Source organism: Colletotrichum higginsianum, chromosome 5, assembly GCF_001672515.1.
Source record: "Colletotrichum higginsianum IMI 349063 chromosome 5, whole genome shotgun sequence".
NCBI classification, from domain to species: domain Eukaryota; kingdom Fungi; phylum Ascomycota; class Sordariomycetes; order Glomerellales; family Glomerellaceae; genus Colletotrichum; species Colletotrichum higginsianum.
Window position 1 is genome coordinate 1,140,581 of NC_030958.1, and position 17,677 is coordinate 1,158,257.

General features: G+C 57.6%; 8 protein-coding genes across 8 annotated transcripts; 5 read left to right on the forward strand and 3 right to left on the reverse strand.

Moving 5' to 3' along the window:
* Positions 1-1,931: 1,931 nt before the first annotated feature.
* On the forward strand, positions 1,932-4,490 carry CH63R_07274 (Ferric reductase like transmembrane component; the record flags this gene model as incomplete). Its single annotated transcript, XM_018302249.1, has 1 exon — positions 1,932-4,490. The coding sequence occupies one exon, from the start codon at positions 1,932-1,934 to the stop codon at positions 4,488-4,490; it is 2,559 nt and encodes an 852-aa protein (XP_018157027.1).
* A 983-nt stretch (positions 4,491-5,473) lies between these two features.
* On the forward strand, positions 5,474-6,087 carry CH63R_07275 (Glutathione-dependent formaldehyde-activating enzyme; the record flags this gene model as incomplete). Its single annotated transcript, XM_018302250.1, has 4 exons — positions 5,474-5,522; positions 5,582-5,628; positions 5,679-5,742; positions 5,837-6,087. The coding sequence occupies 4 exons, from the start codon at positions 5,474-5,476 to the stop codon at positions 6,085-6,087; spliced, it is 411 nt and encodes a 136-aa protein (XP_018157028.1).
* Positions 6,088-6,342: 255 nt separating this feature from the next.
* CH63R_07276 (Alcohol dehydrogenase GroES-like domain-containing protein) lies at positions 6,343-7,694 on the reverse strand (the record flags this gene model as incomplete). Its single annotated transcript, XM_018302251.1, has 2 exons — positions 6,343-7,175; positions 7,298-7,694. The coding sequence occupies 2 exons, from the start codon at positions 7,692-7,694 to the stop codon at positions 6,343-6,345; spliced, it is 1,230 nt and encodes a 409-aa protein (XP_018157029.1).
* Positions 7,695-9,381: 1,687 nt separating this feature from the next.
* Positions 9,382-10,230, forward strand: CH63R_07277 (DNA helicase; the record flags this gene model as incomplete). Its single annotated transcript, XM_018302252.1, has 1 exon — positions 9,382-10,230. One exon carries the CDS (start codon positions 9,382-9,384, stop codon positions 10,228-10,230), a length of 849 nt encoding a protein of 282 aa, XP_018157030.1.
* A 153-nt stretch (positions 10,231-10,383) lies between these two features.
* On the forward strand, positions 10,384-12,990 carry CH63R_07278 (Ppar-alpha interacting complex protein 285; the record flags this gene model as incomplete). Its single annotated transcript, XM_018302253.1, has 1 exon — positions 10,384-12,990. One exon carries the CDS (start codon positions 10,384-10,386, stop codon positions 12,988-12,990), a length of 2,607 nt encoding a protein of 868 aa, XP_018157031.1.
* A 229-nt stretch (positions 12,991-13,219) lies between these two features.
* Positions 13,220-13,542, reverse strand: CH63R_07279 (uncharacterized protein; the record flags this gene model as incomplete). Its single annotated transcript, XM_018302254.1, has 2 exons — positions 13,220-13,414; positions 13,456-13,542. The coding sequence occupies 2 exons, from the start codon at positions 13,540-13,542 to the stop codon at positions 13,220-13,222; spliced, it is 282 nt and encodes a 93-aa protein (XP_018157032.1).
* A 9-nt stretch (positions 13,543-13,551) lies between these two features.
* Positions 13,552-14,210, reverse strand: CH63R_07280 (Membrane protein; the record flags this gene model as incomplete). The annotated part of the gene is made up of 2 exons (XM_018302255.1): positions 13,552-13,770; positions 13,962-14,210. The coding sequence occupies 2 exons, from the start codon at positions 14,208-14,210 to the stop codon at positions 13,552-13,554; spliced, it is 468 nt and encodes a 155-aa protein (XP_018157033.1).
* A 1,875-nt stretch (positions 14,211-16,085) lies between these two features.
* On the forward strand, positions 16,086-17,351 carry CH63R_07281 (Upc2 protein; the record flags this gene model as incomplete). The annotated part of the gene is made up of 1 exon (XM_018302256.1): positions 16,086-17,351. One exon carries the CDS (start codon positions 16,086-16,088, stop codon positions 17,349-17,351), a length of 1,266 nt encoding a protein of 421 aa, XP_018157034.1.
* Between the last annotated feature and the right edge of the window lie 326 nt (positions 17,352-17,677).

Sequence of the window (17,677 nt, forward strand, 5' to 3'; positions counted from 1 at the left end):
GTGCCTGCCATTCGCACGGGCTGATAGGTACGTATCTGACATGCTAGCAGCTCAGGGCGCACAGACTCGCATTGTGGAATGGGGGGGGGGGGGGGGCAGCACATCTCTCTCAGCCAATCATTTCTCCCAATTTACCGCCCGTCACGATCAGGGGACTGACGGGGAAGCAACCCCACTGGAGCTTTCCCTCACCGAGACCCGCGAATCACAGTTCCCCACCGGGTGTTTCCCGTCACATCACCTTCCCTCCTCCACCTCTTCACCACCATTCACCACCATACCTACCTTGTACACCACAGAAGGCACCAACAAACAATTCACTTCATCTTTCTCTCTCTCTCTCTCGTCACATCGGCGTCGCTAGCCTCCCATTCGACCGCCACCGCCAGAACCAAGGAAATCAGCCGCCCCCAATCTGCACCTCTGCACCTCTTCACCATGTGTGCGCCCGTCCGTCCACACTGCTCGTGCAGTTTCTCCAGGGCCTCGCCATGCAGCGACTTCATGACCGTTGCAACATGGCCAACGGCCTGGCTGCCGATGGAGACGTCGGCATGGCATTGACCAACAGCCGCAGAGGTCGCATCTGGCGGTATCCTCCCGTCATTGATCATCTCTATTCGTTCCCACGTTTCCCCAATGACAGTTGGCACAAGAGGATCTGGGAATCACCACCCTGGCGTCCTCGTGTTGCCTCCTCGCATGACTGCACCTACAGACCAACCTGCAGAGAGGACTGACGCCCCAAGCACCAATGTCAGTCGTCATGAGTGGTGTCGGCATTCTTGCTGTGTGAGGCCACGCTCACCGTGTTCGATCGAGTGCTCCGGATACACAAGCTTCCAAGTTCCAAGTTCTTCATCAGACGTTGCTACCTCGTCTTGCCTTCATTCCCCGTCCTTCTTCGGATGCCTAGAGCACACCACATACGAATATTGACACCAGCTACACCAGCAACCACAAGCATCTTTCGTGTCTTGGGCCGATCACACTCATGGCACCGGAACCAACGCACCAACGCATCCATCCCGTTCCTTACCCCTGCTCGCCATCTTCGATAATTGTCTGCCGACCACACGGCGTACCCTTGGCCCAAGAGCTTGCAGCGTGCGTGCAGTGTTCTCCTGCATGGCATCCACATCTCTAGCGCCCACCCACCGGCCTGCATTGTGTGACATCCGCCGGCGGGGAACGGCCAGAATCGTGGCCAGCCAATATTAAAGTACGGTCAGCCGCTGGGCCTGATGCCCTTCACATTTACCCATCCCAGCCAAAGAAGCCCTCCGTCCCTCTTCTGCTCCTTGATTGCACACAGCACGATCCCAGAGCGGCCGCAGCCATTTGACCCATCCACATGGCATATGTGCCGTCGTATCACCACCCATTCATCCTCCACCAACTCTCCCAATTGCCACTATACTCTTAGCCTTGATTGAATACCCATATCCATCCCGGCTGTACCACTTGCAAGCAGCGTGACGGCTCGGATACTGTCGACATTTGCACTCATCGCGCTCCCCACACACCCAGGATCGAGCCACTGGGACCTCTTCAGTCCGGATCGTCTCTGATCTCACCTCCATATATCCCTTGGTGGTGCCCTGAATTCGCGAACGGGCAGGCTCCTGCCCATCTACTTGCCCCGTCTCTCGTTACACCGTCGTAGCATCGCCGCCTCTGCTACTCATAGTCACGCCTCCGCCTGGGAGGGATCCGGTATTCCCCCCCCACCATTGTCATCCACGGCAGCTTCAGAAGCCGAACTCGCTCGACCCGGGCGAGAACTTTTGTGGCGAGACCAGCCGGCGAACAAAGCGCCACTCCGTCAAAAAATCACACGATAGAACCCGCTCCGTATGTCGACATAACCTACAATCATCTGCGCGCTTCACCGCGTAGCTTAACTTGAGCTTCCCACCTCTCCAAAAACCATGGCTACTCGAATCCGCGAGATGGCAGACGCTGCTAGCAAAACAGCGGTGCAACTGGTCAAACGCATAGCCATTACTCCCAAGCCCGATAGCCCGCCTGGATTAATAGAAGCCTTGACGGTGGACCCGTGGGACAAGTCCGGGAAGTATGGAATGGGATGGACCTACTTCGCTCTAGCTCTCATGGGGACGGTCTTGCTCATGCGGTTCTGGCACTTTTGGCAGGACAAGATCCGGCAGGCCATTTACAAGCAAGAAGTGGAGGAATACTACGCCAACTTATACAACACCGACCCCGACTACGCCCACGCAGTCCACACGGGGCAAGCACAGCATTTCTTTCCCGATTCCGATGGACTGGGAGAGAAGCAGTTCAAACCCAGGGCCCATTTCTCCTCTGTTGGTTTCGTCAACGACACACTGGCCCTTTTCCGCTGGGTCTTTTATCGGCCCATTCCTGATTTTGTCTGGGGCAGCCACCGATTCACCTTCTCCTCGCTGGCTGTCGTCGCCTGTGGCCTCATCGCCCTGGCCTTCGTGACGCTCTACTGCTTCCTCCAACAACCGCTTTACTGGCAAAGCATCCAATTCGGCTCTCCGCCCGTTGCTATCCGTTCTGGCATGATTGCCGTCGCCCTTACGCCCTGGATCATCGTGACCAGCATGAAGGCCAACGTCATGTCCATCCTCATTGGTATTGGTCCCGAGCGCCTCAACGTCTTTCACCGCTGGGCAGGCTACCTTTGCCTAATCCTGTCCTTGGTGCACACGATCCCTTTCTACGTCCAGCCGGTCTGGGACGATGGTGGCATGGACGTCTTCTCACGCCTCTTCGACGGTGGAAGCGGTGTCATCTACGGCACGGGCATTGCCTGCCTCGTTCCCCTGGTCTGGCTCTGCGTCGCGTCATTGCCGTTCATCCGCCGCATCGCATACGAAGTCTTTGTCATGCTCCACGTGCCTGTTGGCATGGTGTATGTCGGACTCTTGTTTTGGCACACCAAGAACTACCTGGCGTCCTGGGACTACCTGTGGGCAACGGTCGGCATCTGGGTTCTCTGCTACCTAATTCGCCTGGTCAACCTCAACTGGACGAGGCCGTGGCGGTTGAGCTTCATGGTCGGCGATGAAGCCGCCATCAGCCTCCTTGCCGAAAACGCCATCAAGGTCACCATTCCGACTCAGATGCGCTGGAAGCCGGGCCAGTATGTCTACCTCCGCATGCCAGGCGTTTCCTTTTTCGACAACCACCCTTTTACTATCTCGTCGCTTTGCAGCGAGGATTTCCCCTCGGAGTACGGCGAGAACTACAGAGACTGCATCCTTGTTTTCAAGCCCTACGGCGGCTTCACCCGCAAGGTCCTCGACATGGCCATCGAGAAGGGCCCATTCCACACGTATCGTGCGTTCCTTGACGGTCCGTACGGGGGTATGCGCAGGGACCTTGCCGCCTTCGACACGTGCATCCTAATTGCGGGCGGAAGCGGCATTACGGCGTTGATGTCGCAATTGCTCAACTTGATCAAGCGTATGCGTGATGGAAAGGCCATCACGAGGAAGGTGGTCGTGGTATGGGCCCTCAAAAGACTCGAGGCGATGGACTGGTTCCGTGAAGAGCTCCGGATCTGCCGCGAATCCGCGCCCCCAGAGAGCGTCACCTGCAAGTTCTTCGTCACCTCGGCTGTGCGCAACCGGGCCATGATGATGGGAGATGTAGATCGCACCGCTCCTCGAGCATTGAGTCATCTATTCCACGACAAGCTGGACGGTTTCGTGGCTGGCATCGCATCGAAGCGCAACTCGGCTCTCATTCAATCGGTGGCACAGGGCGACCCGGACCGCGAGCAGGAATTGCGCGCCGAGCAGGAGGACAAGATCACGGCGCTGCCACAACAGAAGTATCTACAACCTCACCAATATCCTCCACCACCACCGGGACCGCCGCCCTCACATCGGTACTCTGCCCAAGAAGAATCATTACGAAAGCTCGAGGGGCGCGAGGGCGACGAGGAGGGAGACAAAGACACGAAGAAGCGCGAGTTCCACTTCCCCCCGATCAACACTAAGGGCGAGGTACCCCATTTCAACTACGCGCCGGCATCGCCTCGGAAAGTGCCCGAAACAAGTCCGCGGAACTCTGATGTTCCCGTGAGACCGCCCGAATTGGCGCACTTGAGGACGACCAACCTCCCGGGCGCCGGCCAACCCCGTCCAACTAGTACGTTTGGTCCGCCGTCGGGCTTCGACTTTGGCTTCCCCGAGACGCCGACTGAGTTCCAAAAGAGCCTGATGCGCTTCGCCTTCCCTGTGCCGCACCAGATCGACGGCGGTTGGTCGGTCGAGTACGGCCGGCCTGACCTCGGGTATATGCTCAAAGAGTGGGCCACCGGAGGGGCCGACGGAAGGGGCATCCTCGGCCGGCGTACGGCGGTGTTTGTCTGCGGCCCGCCGGCCATGCGCGTCGGCGTCGCCAACACGGTGGCGCGGCTGCAGGCGGCGATTTGGGGCGACGATATGCTGGAGGAGATCTACCTGCACACCGAGAACTATGCCCTCTGAATCAAGGTGATGAGTGGAAGGGAGGGCCTGTATTTGTAATGACGTGATGGATGATAATTCCTGGCGCTCGATACCACGGTTGATAGTCGTTGCTTAATGACGGAGAAAGTTTTATGGTGATTTTTAAAATATGAAGACGTTTGTCTCTCTGAATTCAAGTAGGATCCGGTCTGGATTCCTGATTTCTTCCCTTGTCTTGCCTAGACGGCGGTTCGTTCCCACTCTTTCTTGATAAATGTGTCTGTACATCAGATGTTACCGCCGAGGACAGATAGTTGACCCTTCAGGTTACACTATCCTCGAATCCGGCATCAAAACTGCTTCCAAAACCCCAACCCTTCCCGCCTGCGCGAGAGTCGAGAACAACAAAACGCGACGGTTTTCGACCGGATCGCCAGCCCGACCATTGCGGAAGCCCCCCTTGCTGCGGACCTTTGACATCCGCACTCGGAGGTTTGTTAACAACGCTGCAGGATTCTTCTTAGCAAAGACCCATGCCAGAACTCCGCCCGTCGTTATGTCCGATAACGATTCTTTTACGACGAGGAGGGGGAAGAAATACTCTATAAATCAGTACTAAACGCCGAATGTCTGCAGCGGTTCACGCCCTTGGATTGACAACGTTGTCCACCGAACCCATCAAATTGTGTAAGCAAGACGGGGCACGTTTGGAGCTGTGATTCGCCTGTTTGCATCTCTGGGGGCCCATGCGATTGCACCAAAACCCCGCATCAGGACTCCGTTTCCTGTAATATTATGACGGAGAGGAGAGGAGAGAGATTGAGGCGCGGCTTCCTTGTTACCGGCACTAGCATTAGCCGAACGCCTTGAACACATATAAAACCGGTAATCAGGCGCTCTCCAACCCCTCTTGTGCTTCTTGTGCTTGGATCAACTACCTCTCGCATATCAACGAAACATATCGACAGTCCTACGTCAGACACATACACACACAAACACATACACACACAAACACATACACCATGGGTCTCAAGGGAAGCTGCATGTGCAAGGCGATCAGATACGAGAGTGGTACATGGAAAACCCCCTCCCCTATTAGAGAGAACTGGCCCATGCTGACGGATACGCAGAGGACCCCCAATCGACGGCATTGTGCCACTGCACAGACTGCCAGAAGGTATGTTTCGATGACGCACGTCGTGGTAACAGAGAGCTTACTCGATACAGTGGAGCGGCTCTGCCTTCACCTCTAACGCCGTCGTTCCTCGCGCCTCCTTCAAGGTCACTCAGGGTCCGTTGTCACAACATGTTTTCTTTTCCTTTTCTCCTTTGTCCGGAGTCCCGCGTGTACGTCTGACCGAATGCTGACACCGACCTTTGAAAAGGCGAGCCCAAGTTCTACGACATCAGTGGGGACTCGGGCAAGAACAACAGGCACTTCTTCTGCGGCAACTGCGGCTCTAGCCTGTACACCGAGCTGGACTTGTTGCCGGACGTCACCTGCGTCAAGGCGGGCGGGTTGGACGAGGGGAAGGCGAGCCTGGACGGCAAGCCGTCCGTCGAGTTCTACTGCAAGGACCGCGTGTCATACCTGACGGACGTCAAGGGCGCGGACCAGAAGCCCGCGTTTGGGTGATCATTTTTTTACTTTTTGGTTGCATGTGCATTATTGGCGGGGAGTTGTGTGCATAAACAAAAATCATACGGAAAATCCATCTGTCTTTTATGAGATATCCCAGGGCGATCTAAAACGTCTTGTCTTCCACACAAACCAGGCTAACCGTCAGTCACGACACACCATCAATGAAGTCTCGCCCGCTTGGCCCGGCCGGAGGTGCTGAAATCGGGTCAGCTGTCAGTCACTTCACATCCTCAAGTCCGCACGGGGTGCTCACCTCTTGTCGGTCCCGTTGTGGCCTGGCTCCTTGTGCGTCTTCTCCTCTTCCCACTCATAGTCATCCCTGCCCTCCTTGCCGACCCCGCGGAAGAGCACCTTGACCTCGAGCCTCTTGTCGAACCGCCTGTACGCCTTGGCCGCGTCGTCGAGGTCGTACTCGGCCGTGACAACGAAGCCGGGCCTCGCCCGCCCGCTCTCGACCAGCTTCACCAGGGCCTCGAACGTCGGCCTGCCCTGCACGGTGCCGGTCTTCAGCGTCAGCCCCTTGATGAAGAAGTCGGCGATGGGGAAGCTGATGTTCTTCTTCATCCGGTCGCCATTGGGCGCGCCGGCACTCTTGTCCTGGGCCCAGTAGACGCCGGGCACGCCGATGCCGCCGCCGGCGGAGGTGACGGCGACGGCCTCGCGGAGGATGTAGTCCTGCTGGGGCTTCATCTCGGCGTTGACGCACTCCTGCCCGCAGCAGTCGACGCTGCGGTCGACGTCTCCCGGGCGCAGGCGGAGGATCTGCTCGGACGCGGAAATGCCGCCCTTTGTGAAGTCGATGGGCACGGCTCCGATGCCGGCGGCCTTGGCGAGGCGCTGGGGCACGTGGTCGACGACGTAGACGAGGCTCGCGCCGCGGAGGATGGCGCTGTAGGCGCACATGAGGCCGACGGGGCCCGCGCCGAAGACGGCGACGGAGTCGCCGGGCTGGAAGCCGGACCAGCTGAGCCCCTCCCACGCGGTGGGGAAGATGTCGCTGAGGAAGAGCCACTCCTTGTCACACAGCTTCTTGGGGATCTTGATGAGGGTGCTGTCGGCGAAGGGTACGCGGACGTACTCGGCTGTGGGGAGGAAGGGAAAAGAAGTTAGCATTGAAAGGCGTTTATAAGGCTTGGGGGGACCAGAGTGATGGATGTCTGGAAGCCTCTCGAAGTAATCGAAGAAAGAAAAAAAAGTGTCTCACCCTGAAGACCGCCGAGGTCGCCAAAGTCCTTGCCGAGGCCGAAGCCGGCGAGGTCCGGGAAGATCTGGTTATCGGTGTTGATGACGCCGTCCTCAGGCATGCCGAAGACGACGACGCGGTCGCCGACGCGCAGGTTGTCGACGGCGTCGCCGACCTCCTCGACGATGCCCATGGCCTCGTGGCCGACGGGGTAGGGCACCTCGGGGCTGGACATGATGCCGTGGTAGATGTGCAGGTCGGTGCCGCAGATGGCCGACGTGGTGATTCGGACGACGGCGTCCTCGGGCTCCCGGAGGCGCGGCATGGGGATGTCGGCCTTGACGGCCATCTCGTAGGGTTTTCCTTCCCAGACCACGGCGCGCATGGTCTTGGGACGAGGGGTGGTATGGTTCGTCATGGTGGGGGGTGGGGGACTTGGGATTTGGTGGTGGTGATGAACTTTCTAGATGGTGGAACTGGATTTCTGGGAAGGAGCTTGGGTTTTTGGATCGGTATTCTTTCTTGGTTGGAAGAAGGCAGCTTTTATATATGATCTGGCACGATACTCTCCAACTCTACCAACCTCCCAATACTGACCAGGTTCTATCGCCCGCGAGATCAATGAAGGCATATCTGACACAGCCACCAATCTCGTCAGCCTGTTTCTACGCAACTAGCAGTCAGATGGGATTAACTCGCCACTGCTTCTGTACGAGGTACGTGGAATTACTGGCGGGCTATCGTCGGTTCTACTCCGAGTCTCTGACAATGAGTGGAGAGCTCACCGTATCTCAACTGAAGCCTTGCAAGAACGCGCGCGGTAGTATTGTTAGACGACGACGACGACGGCGAGCCCGTGTCTGTCAGACGATTCGCCCAATATGGAGCGAATTCTCACAGCTAGATGCTGATTAACCCTGTTCCAGCCTCGGGTAGGGCTGACAATAATGCGCTTTCGGCCGGGCTGGAGTAAGCTTACTGTACCCTTTATGCCAGGGCGCTCAGCCGGAATGACGGGTCCGCCGGTGTATCCAGGCACATTTCTAAACGGATTGGACACCTGATGCTTGGAATTCTCATGGAAGGATCGATGTCAGCTTAGGTAGTCTCCTATGGGCGGACAGCATCCCCTGGCTGTCTGTCACATGAAAGATGGAAGAACACACCCATGGCAGACCCTGAGCAGGATACTCTGTCTGCCCTTTTTCAACTGTTTTGTTTTTCCCCCTTCAGATCCCAGCCCTTCTTCAGTTGATAGCAACTTGGTAAAAATGAGTCCCGTACAGAACAAAGAAGACGATGGTGACTGGGCTGATAAGGGCTAGGGCAACAAAGTCTGGCATGTGGCATTATCGTGACCGTCAGCTTGCAGGGGTCTTTTGTTTTTCTTGCTAAACCCATGGGAAATCGTTTTCCCTTGTGAATCTTCATCAGGGAAATACACGCAGAATTAAGCAAGTCTTGGCTAATGTCGAGCCATATCAAGCAGTCCAGAAGCCAGCAGCTTACTCCTCAATGCCAGCCAAGCAAGATGCCTCCAGTGCCCACCCCAAGAACTCAATGTGTAATGATTGACAATGAAACCAAAGGACATTATAGTGCTTGGATATGGCAAGTATGTCAGCCATGTTGGTAGACCCCCTATTATCCCTACCTGGATACGTTGTTCCAGATCTTGCCCGCCAGGAGAAGCAGAAGCAACTTGTTGGCGTCCTCCAGGACGGCGTGTTTGTCGTTCTTCCTTCCTTTGGCCGCCGTCTCTTTCCGTGGAAGATCTTAAAACAACAGGAAATAACGGACCTGCCGAGACCTTCCACCTTCTTCTCCTTCCTTCCACATACACCCGAGCAGCTAAATTTTCTTCCTCCTCTTCTTCTTCTTCCTCCCCCATCATTCAACTCGGGCATCAAGACTGCAAGCGGCATCTTCCAATTTCCGCGATTCATCCAGCCATTGGCTCCTTATCCTCCTCCTCATCATCCCGATCATCCCCAGTTTCCCCCTTTTCTACCATTTGTCTCTTTCGTGGTATCGTCAACCCCCATCATTCATCATCTCGCCCACCTTCCAGACTCAGCGCAGCATCCTGACCGCCAAGAACAGCCATGGAGTCTGATCCTTACGCCCGAGTTCTGGCGGGCAGCCTTGCATCGATGAACACGTCGAGAGGCGCGTCGAAAGCCGTGTCGCAAGACAGAAACACGTACGAGAGACGGGAAATCCCTTGCGTCCTGACCGTCAACGGGACGAAAGGCGGCTACAGAGACGATATCGCGGCAAACTTGGCCCCGCACGCCGACTTTGCGACGACCTTCACCTACATCGACGGGCCCCTCATCTCTCCCGAGGTCCGAATCGACCTCAAGGGCATCGAGAAGCGTGGCAACAGCTCCATTACCTACATCATTGCCCGCGTCGTCATCCCAATCAACGCCCTAAGCGGAATCCCCGTCATTCATCATGTCCAAGAAAGCTACCGAATGCTCTCCATGTCCGTTCGTCTCGAGCATATCGTCCTCGCCAAGTCCAAGAAGCCAATCAATACCGACCTCTTCCAGAGAGCGAGCGCCTGGACGCAGCTCTTCATCGGAACGGGCGAAGCGGCTCTCAAAATCTTCTTCAACGAAGCCACTACTATCGAAAACTTCGTTAATCTGATCACTCGTACATACTCGACGGACGAGAGCAGAGTCATTGACGCAGGCCTCGACTGCGTCTTCAAGAACCATCCCGCCGTCTACAAGGAGCTGGACTGGTTCACAATCAACTCCAAGCTGCCCTTCCCGCCCGACAACCCCATTCCTGAGACCATGGCCTTCCACGACGAAAGAACACGCATGATCCGTCTTCAGGCCTCGTCACGCGAAGAGTACGACCTGGATGCCAAGAAGACGAGCCTCCTCTCGCAGTCTGTTCATCCGTGCTTCGTCCTTCCCGATCTCTCGTCTGCTTAGGTATCAGATGACGACAATAAGAAGAAATATGGGATCGAGCCTGATGGATCATGCCAACGGTACCTGGTGGCGGCATCCATGGCAAAAGAGGCGAAAAGTCTGCTGCCTGATATTGAATCCCCGTGCACCCTCAGCTTCAACGGCACCGTCAGGATGACCCATCGCCTGCCTCCGTCGGGTACCCCTGCCGTCGACCGCTCCAGTCTCGGAGCCGTTGTGGATTACCTCGCAGACAAGTGCCTCGAGGCCGAGGGCGAGATGCAGGCCACCGTGGAAAACGGAGGCCTCGATCCCAACAGCCAGCAGGATCGGATGAAGCACCTGAAGTGTGCCCTCATCGCCGAAGCCCTCGAGGTGGTCGGACTAAAGAGTCCTCAGGGGCTTCTTTCGGACGAAGTTACGCAGATCGTCTATCGAGCTTCCCAGATGCGGGACGCTCAGTCCATGAAGAACGAGCTGATCCGCCGGCTTCGCCACCTCGATCCCTACTTGCAAGTCGACTTGTATACGGATGAGGCCGAAACCATCAGATGGAAGGCAGTTCGCGCCACTCCGCCCGCCGAGGCGTCCCCTTTCAACGTCTACTTCATCGCTTGGGTCCCCGCGGAGAAGTCCTGGCCGTCGCCTTTCGAGGCTCCTCCGGTCAAGGTCGACATTCCCGTCCCCCACGGCCTGGCAGAGACGGGCGACATCGCATCCTACATCAACGGAGCCAAGATGGGATTCGAGGTTCGAGTCCACTGCAGGCCTGATCCGGCAACCACGCAGATGGAGATGGGCTCCGTTTGCCTCACGGCGTCCGCCGCACCCGACACGGATCTGGCCACTCGCTGGGCCTACGCCCAAAAGTTCGATCCAGCCTCGATCCCCAAAAACTCCGCCATCCGCACCGTCAACTTTCACGAGCGCTTCCCCGCCATCGGCAGGCTTGCCTTCCGAGACGATGAGAAGCCCCAGAAGCATCTGTTTCGCAAACTGCGCGCCGTTCCCGCGGGCATGGCGATGTATACCGGTGGCCCCGGATCCGGCAAGACGACGTTCGCCGCCCGCATTGCCGCTGCCGTTGCAGAGGGAGGAGACAAGGTCATGTGGACCATCCACAGCAACGAACTCTGCGACGACGCCGTCAAGTCGCTCAAGGAGCAGAAGGTCAAGAAGCCGGACGGGAGCAAGGTACGGGTCGGTCGTCTTCCGACGTGGGCCAAGATGAGAAAGGCCATCTCTCAGGCCCTCCATGCTGCCGCAAAGAGTCTTGCAGCTTCCAAGGGTAAGGCGGCGGGTGCTTCGGCTGGCCATACCGTGGCCTCACACATCAACATCTTCCTGTCCCGCATGAACCAGGGTCTTCACGAGCGCACCATCCGGATCCTTCCGGATTCTGTCACGGAGAGAGCCATCGCCATCGCGAGTGCCAACCAAGAGTTTTTCACGGGCTTCTGCACGTCGCAGCCTGGAACGGCCGAGTGGAACGGCACCTTTTCCCGGCTCATCAGCTTGGCCGTGGACGACTTCGACATCCTCGTCGGAACCCCCTTTGCAGCTGGGCAGTTCGGCCGCAACGCTTCGACCACTCTCGCCAGGCTCGATCTGTACTGGAAGCCATGGAAGCCCTCCCTTCTCGTCGTGGACGAAGCTGGTCGTATCCCCGAAGCCCAGTGGTGGATCCCCCTCTCCGTCTTTCCCGACGCCTGCGTTCTCACCATGGGCGACACCCGCCAGTTCAAGCCCCTGACCATGAGTGTCAGCGAGGACACTCACCACGGCGACTTCCGGGCCAGCCGTACCCGGACTGGAGGCCTCGACTGGCGCTGCGTCTTTGGCGTCCAGAGGACCGTCTCGTTGCTGCGCCGGGCCGAGTCCAACAGCCAGGTCCTCGGCCACCTGTCGAACAACCGCCGCAACCGCGGCGACATTGCCAACTGGGCCAAGAAGCACATCTATCCCGGCGAGATGCGCATCGTCTACCCGCTGCCGGAAAACCAGTCGGCGCAGATCTACCTCAACTTCATGCGGTGGATGTTTCCCAAACGCCAGATCGACTCCAACGCCATGGCCATCGACGTGCGCTACTCGGCGTCGCGCAGGCATAACCTCAGCTCCATCAACCACGGAAACCGTAACCTTGTCTGGTGGCTGGTGTACATGGCGTTCCAGTACAAGCTTCCGAACCTGCGATCCGAGGGTGCGCTTGCTGACATCATGATCGTAACGCCCTACAGCGCCCAGCACGGTGCGTACAAGGACGACATCATGGAGATGAGAGGCAACGGCATCATCAAGAGCAAGGTGATGCTGCGAACCATTGACAACGCCATGAGCGCCGAGGCGGACCTCGTCATCTTCGACTCGGTCCGCACCGAGGGCGGCATCGGCTTTTTGGAAGACCGCGAGCGCATGGCCGTCGCCACGACGCGAGCCCGCGGCGGCGCTGTCACGCTGTTCAACAGCAACAACATCAAGACGAAGCAGGCGGGCGGCGACTCGCTCGACAACCCGTTCGCGTCCTTTATCCTTTCCCACAAGACGCGGGTCGTCTCGCACGGCCAGTGGGGCTACATGTGCGAGGTGTGCAACCTCCCGCACACCAAGGGCATCATCGGGTGCGTCCAGGCTCGGTGCTGCAGAAAGTGCCGCGGACCTCACCACGAGCGATTCTGTCCCAAGGGAACACCTGCAGTGGACAGCTACACCAAGAAGAATGGACCCGACGAGATGAAGGCGGCGGCTGATGCTGTTTTGCCTTGGGGGTGTATTCTATAAAGACGGATGAACATGGTGGAAGCTCAGGTAGATGAAGAGGGCATTGGGAAGTGGTCTGATGTGTGCCATTGCTCACTGTGTCTGGACCCATCTTGGCCATACGAGTTTGGCAAACAATAGAATGAAGCCTGTACAGAGTAAGAAGAGATCGCTTTCGGCGTGGCGAAGCTGTGGTAGTATATACAAGAAGACAGTCGAGATGGAGGGAAAGAATAGAAAAGAGACTTTCTCACCACTTTCTCCGCAGGCGTTTAACTCTCTGCCCGATGTCAAGCACGTCCAGTGATGAAAAAGTGGGCGTTGAGAAGAGGAGAATCCATTCAAGCGTGAAAAGGCAATGGCCGTGACCGCAGATATCTAAAAATACAAGATACAAGTATGAATACAAGGAGGGCCAGCATGCAGGATGGTCATGTCCCCGATGCTGGTTTGCCGATAATGGGCAACCCCCCGAGGTCCTCAAACTGCCTCTGAGAGGAAGACGAATGGGGGTTTTCTGGCCACGAGCGGCAAAAGCAGGCAGAACAGACAAAGACAAGGAGTGTCTGCCATTTGAGTCTCTTAGACGCGGAAGCCGACGCGTCCCTTGGTGAAGGCCAGGGCGAGCCAGCCGGCGATGAGGGCGAGGCCGCCGACGGGGGTGACGGGGCCGAGGAACTTGAGGTCCGGGTTGAGGACGAGGGCGTAGATGCTGCCGCTGAACATGGTCATGCCGGCGGTGAAGAGGCCGGAGGCGACGGGGTTGGAGCGGGCGAGCAGGAGGACGACGGAGTGGATGAGCTGGGAGAGGGGGGGGATGGTCAGTTGGGAGCACGAGGTCCTTTTTGTGTCTGTCTCTGTTCTCTCTCTCTCTCTCTCTCTCTCTCTCTCTCTTATATGGCACACATCGTCTAGAATAAGATGATGGGGATGCCCCTACGAGGGAGGGAAATCTCATTTAAACATGCTGTGTGGTGGCGGACGACGCTTACCTGGTACTGGGCGGCGGTGGACCAGCTGGCGATCTTTGCGGGGTCGGAGATGCGGCCCTTGAGGCCGTGGGCCCCGAAGGCGCCGATGCCGACGGCGGCGGCGCCGAAGACGGCGCCGACTCTCCAGAAGGCCTGGCTGCTCATCGTCTCTTCGTGGGCGGCGGTGGTGGTGGTGGTGCCGTCGTCGGGACGGGGGTCTCGGGGCGGGAGGAGGAGGGACGTGGTTTCGTTTGCTGGACCGGCGGACATGAGTTGGAGGAAAGGGTGGGAGTGAGTGATGTGGTTACAATTGAGGTAGAGATTGAGGTTTAGGGGGTGAGAGGGAATGGGGAAGGGGGGAGGGGAGAGGGACTTCGGTGGTTCATGGAACCTAAAGTTGCGCGATGGTCCGAAGGCCGACGAAGACGCGCGCGAGGGGGCCGCGAGGTCCGAAGGACCCACCCGTTTGCCTTAGGTAATCATGTGCTTTTGTTCGGTCGTCTGCCAGCTGTGAGCGGCCGTCCAGATCCCCTTGGAGCCAGAGTCAGGCTGGACTCGATGCTCTGACAGAATTAGAAACAAATGAGTATTTGATTCAAAACATGTCACATGTCTGGGCTAGCTTGACAACATGGAGACACTCAGTCTTCCATTATATGGTGACCAGCTTACAGTTGGTTCTGTCGCTTGTGGAATCAGGGGACTGTCCGGCCCCCCTCGCGGAGGTGCCCCCGCCGTCTGCAGGCCGGACCGGCAGCGGGGCCCGGTGGCGCATCTCAGCTGCAAAATTAATTCCACACACGCAGACCAAACAAGAGCTGCTTTTTCGGCGTCCCACCGCAACAAATGGTCTGGTGGTGTAGTTGGTTATCACGTCAGTCTAACAGCTCGAGTGTCTCACCACTCTCGTCTGCCACACTGAAGGTCTCCGGTTCAAGTCCGGGCTAGATCACTCCTGGTTGGGCGATTGGTTTAGTGGTATAATGACCGCTTAGCATGCGGTAGGTCCTGGGTTCGATTCCCAGATCGTCCACAATTTTTGGCCCTTTTGTTTTGTTGCTGATGGAGGAAATTGCGTGAGTGAGTAGTTTCATTTAAAGACTGCGTGCATGTGTTGTTTTTGATGGTCTGGCAGAACTTATCAACGTTGGTTGGAAACAGCTTCTCTCTGTGTGTTTAATCTCTCAAGCACGCACACAACAAGAAGGAGGCCATGTGCTTGTTTATGTGAAGATCTGGAACACTACCGACCGATCCCTGCTTTGCTCTGCTGGTCCTTCCCATGGCAAGCAAGCTTGAGGCCCCCCGCCCGTATTAATCCAGCTCTGATTGGGCTCTGGACAGCTGTCCGCGGAACGGTGGAGAAATCATCCAATCATTTCGTCTCAGGTACGCCCGGTTCCCGACCCACGCCCTAGGCGAGAATGTCTGTATCCGCTCACGCAGTAGGAACTTGATCTGTCCGGACTGTGAAGGGCCTCGATAGTCCCTCCTAGGCTGTGAAGGCAGCGGCGGCGGCTGATATCTATGTGAAAAACCCTCCCGGTGCTCTGATGACAAAATCAGCCATGGGAGCTCGTTATCGTCTTCTTCTTCTCATAGTCTGCCGGTGACTAGGTCTAGACAACCCATTTCTCCGGGGCTCTTTCGAGAGCGTGGAAGAACCACGCTGGAGTTTGAGGCCATGGCCGCCAAGAAGATGTACGCGGAACTCAACTGCCAAATACGGGAATACGACGTATTCACATCGACGGGCTGGATGGCTGCAACGAAGAGGGTAGAGTTTCCAGTCGAGATCACAAAAGTATTAAAGGGACATGAAAACACTGCAGAGATGTCTGATAGAACACTGAGACTCTTCAGTGTCCCTCTCTTCCACGAACCCTCCTCGCCATGACAAGATGCATGTCTATTAGATACATACATTCGCCGTGAAGCTGCACAGTGCGTCAGGAAACGCTTCCTTGGCTCAAGTGGGGGGTTGTTGTCGTCAGAAATCCAGGGAGCATTAAAGAAGTCTTCCGCCCTCCCCCCCCCCCGGTGTAGCTGAATCATGTTTGCACGACCCTCATCCTATGCATGCATACACACGGTAAAAGCACCGGGTGTTGTTGACTCAACTCACTGGCCGTCTTCGTCTTCAGCATGCGTCAACGAACACCACATCGCAAGTCGCGGTTCGGCTGCAAAGAGTGCAAGCAGCGCCACGTCAAATGCGACGAGAGCCGGCCGGCGTGCGTCAACTGCGCGACGGGCCAGAGACGGTGTTCGTTTCTCGACACCGAATCATCGATGCCGTCGTCAACCTCTGCCTTTCTCTACCAGTGTCCCAGCCCCGCCACATCGATAGGGGGGTCCTCGCCGAACACGGCGGGAGGAGGGCTGACGCCCGCGGAACCGGCGAGCTACCGTAGTGCCTATCCGCCGACAGAGCCGTACGACTTTCGACACATGGAGCTGCTCTACCACTTCGAGCACGGCCTGGGCGCCACCCAGGGCTTCGGCGACGACCCGACGCGGGAGAGGTACCAGAAGATGTCCCTGAAGCAGGCGATCCGCACGCCCTACCTCATGGACGAGCTCCTGGCCATAGCGGCGGCCCACAAGAGCACCCTCCCCGGCGAGGACCAGGCCTTCTACCGGGGCGAGGCCACGCGGCTGCAGACCCGGGGCCTCGCGCAGTTCAACGCCACCAACGCCGAGGTGTCCAACGACAACTTCCTGGCCGTGTTCCTCTACTCCACCTGGCTCAGCCAGCACGTGCTCTTCGACGCCTTCTCCTCCTCCTCCTCCTCCTCCGCCGCCGCCGGCCCCGCCGGCTTCTCTGAGACCCTGGACAAGCTGGTCCATTGCATGGGTCTCCACCGCGGGGTCCGGACCATCGTCGGCGGCTCGTGGCACAAGCTCAAGGCCCACCTGGACGAGCACATGGGGCCCGGCAGCCCCTTTGTGGACAGCATCATCATCGGCCACGACCGGTTCGAGACGGGCGACGAGTGCAGGGGGCTGTCGGAGCTCTTCGACCGTGACGGCGACGGCGGCCGGAACGAGGCGTCGAGGGCCGCGCTGGCCGAGGCCGTCGAGCACCTGCAGCTCATGTTCGACGTCCAGCGGAACACGGCCCTGACGGCCGGCCGCCGGCGCAGCACGGTGATCGAGTGGTCCATCCGGGCGCCGACGGCGTATGTCGGCCTGCTCGACCAGCGGCGGCCCGAGGCACTGGTCGTACTCGCCTACTGGGGCGTGCTGCTGCACCGCGCCCGGGAGGCCTGGACCTTTGGCGACGCCGGGAGGACTCTCGTCTGGTCCTTGGCGGCCCATCTCGGGTCGTACTGGAGCGAGTGGCTCGCGTGGCCGCAGGCGGAAGTAGGAAGCCCGGGCGACTCGGCATCAAGCCCGCGTCATTTCTGAACCCCCATAGGTCTTGGGGTTTTCCTAGAAAGAGTTCTTTTTAAAAAAAGAGTAAAAAAGTTCGGTGTAGTTGACGATTTTCATATTCAAATAATACAAGCGAGTTGCTTCGAGTGAGAAGAGGTAAAGTAAAGTAAAGCAAGCTCCAATGATCGGTCTTTGAATGGTCTCCCGCGAACTGAATGATGTCTATGAGGGAACGCTATTTACGGCAGAAGAAGAAAATACACTTGTTCAACGTGTTTGCCAGGTATCGACTACGATTGGAAAGCCGAGGGAGGGGGGGGGAGGGTAATCGAGGGGAAAAGACATCTCTGTAACTGCCT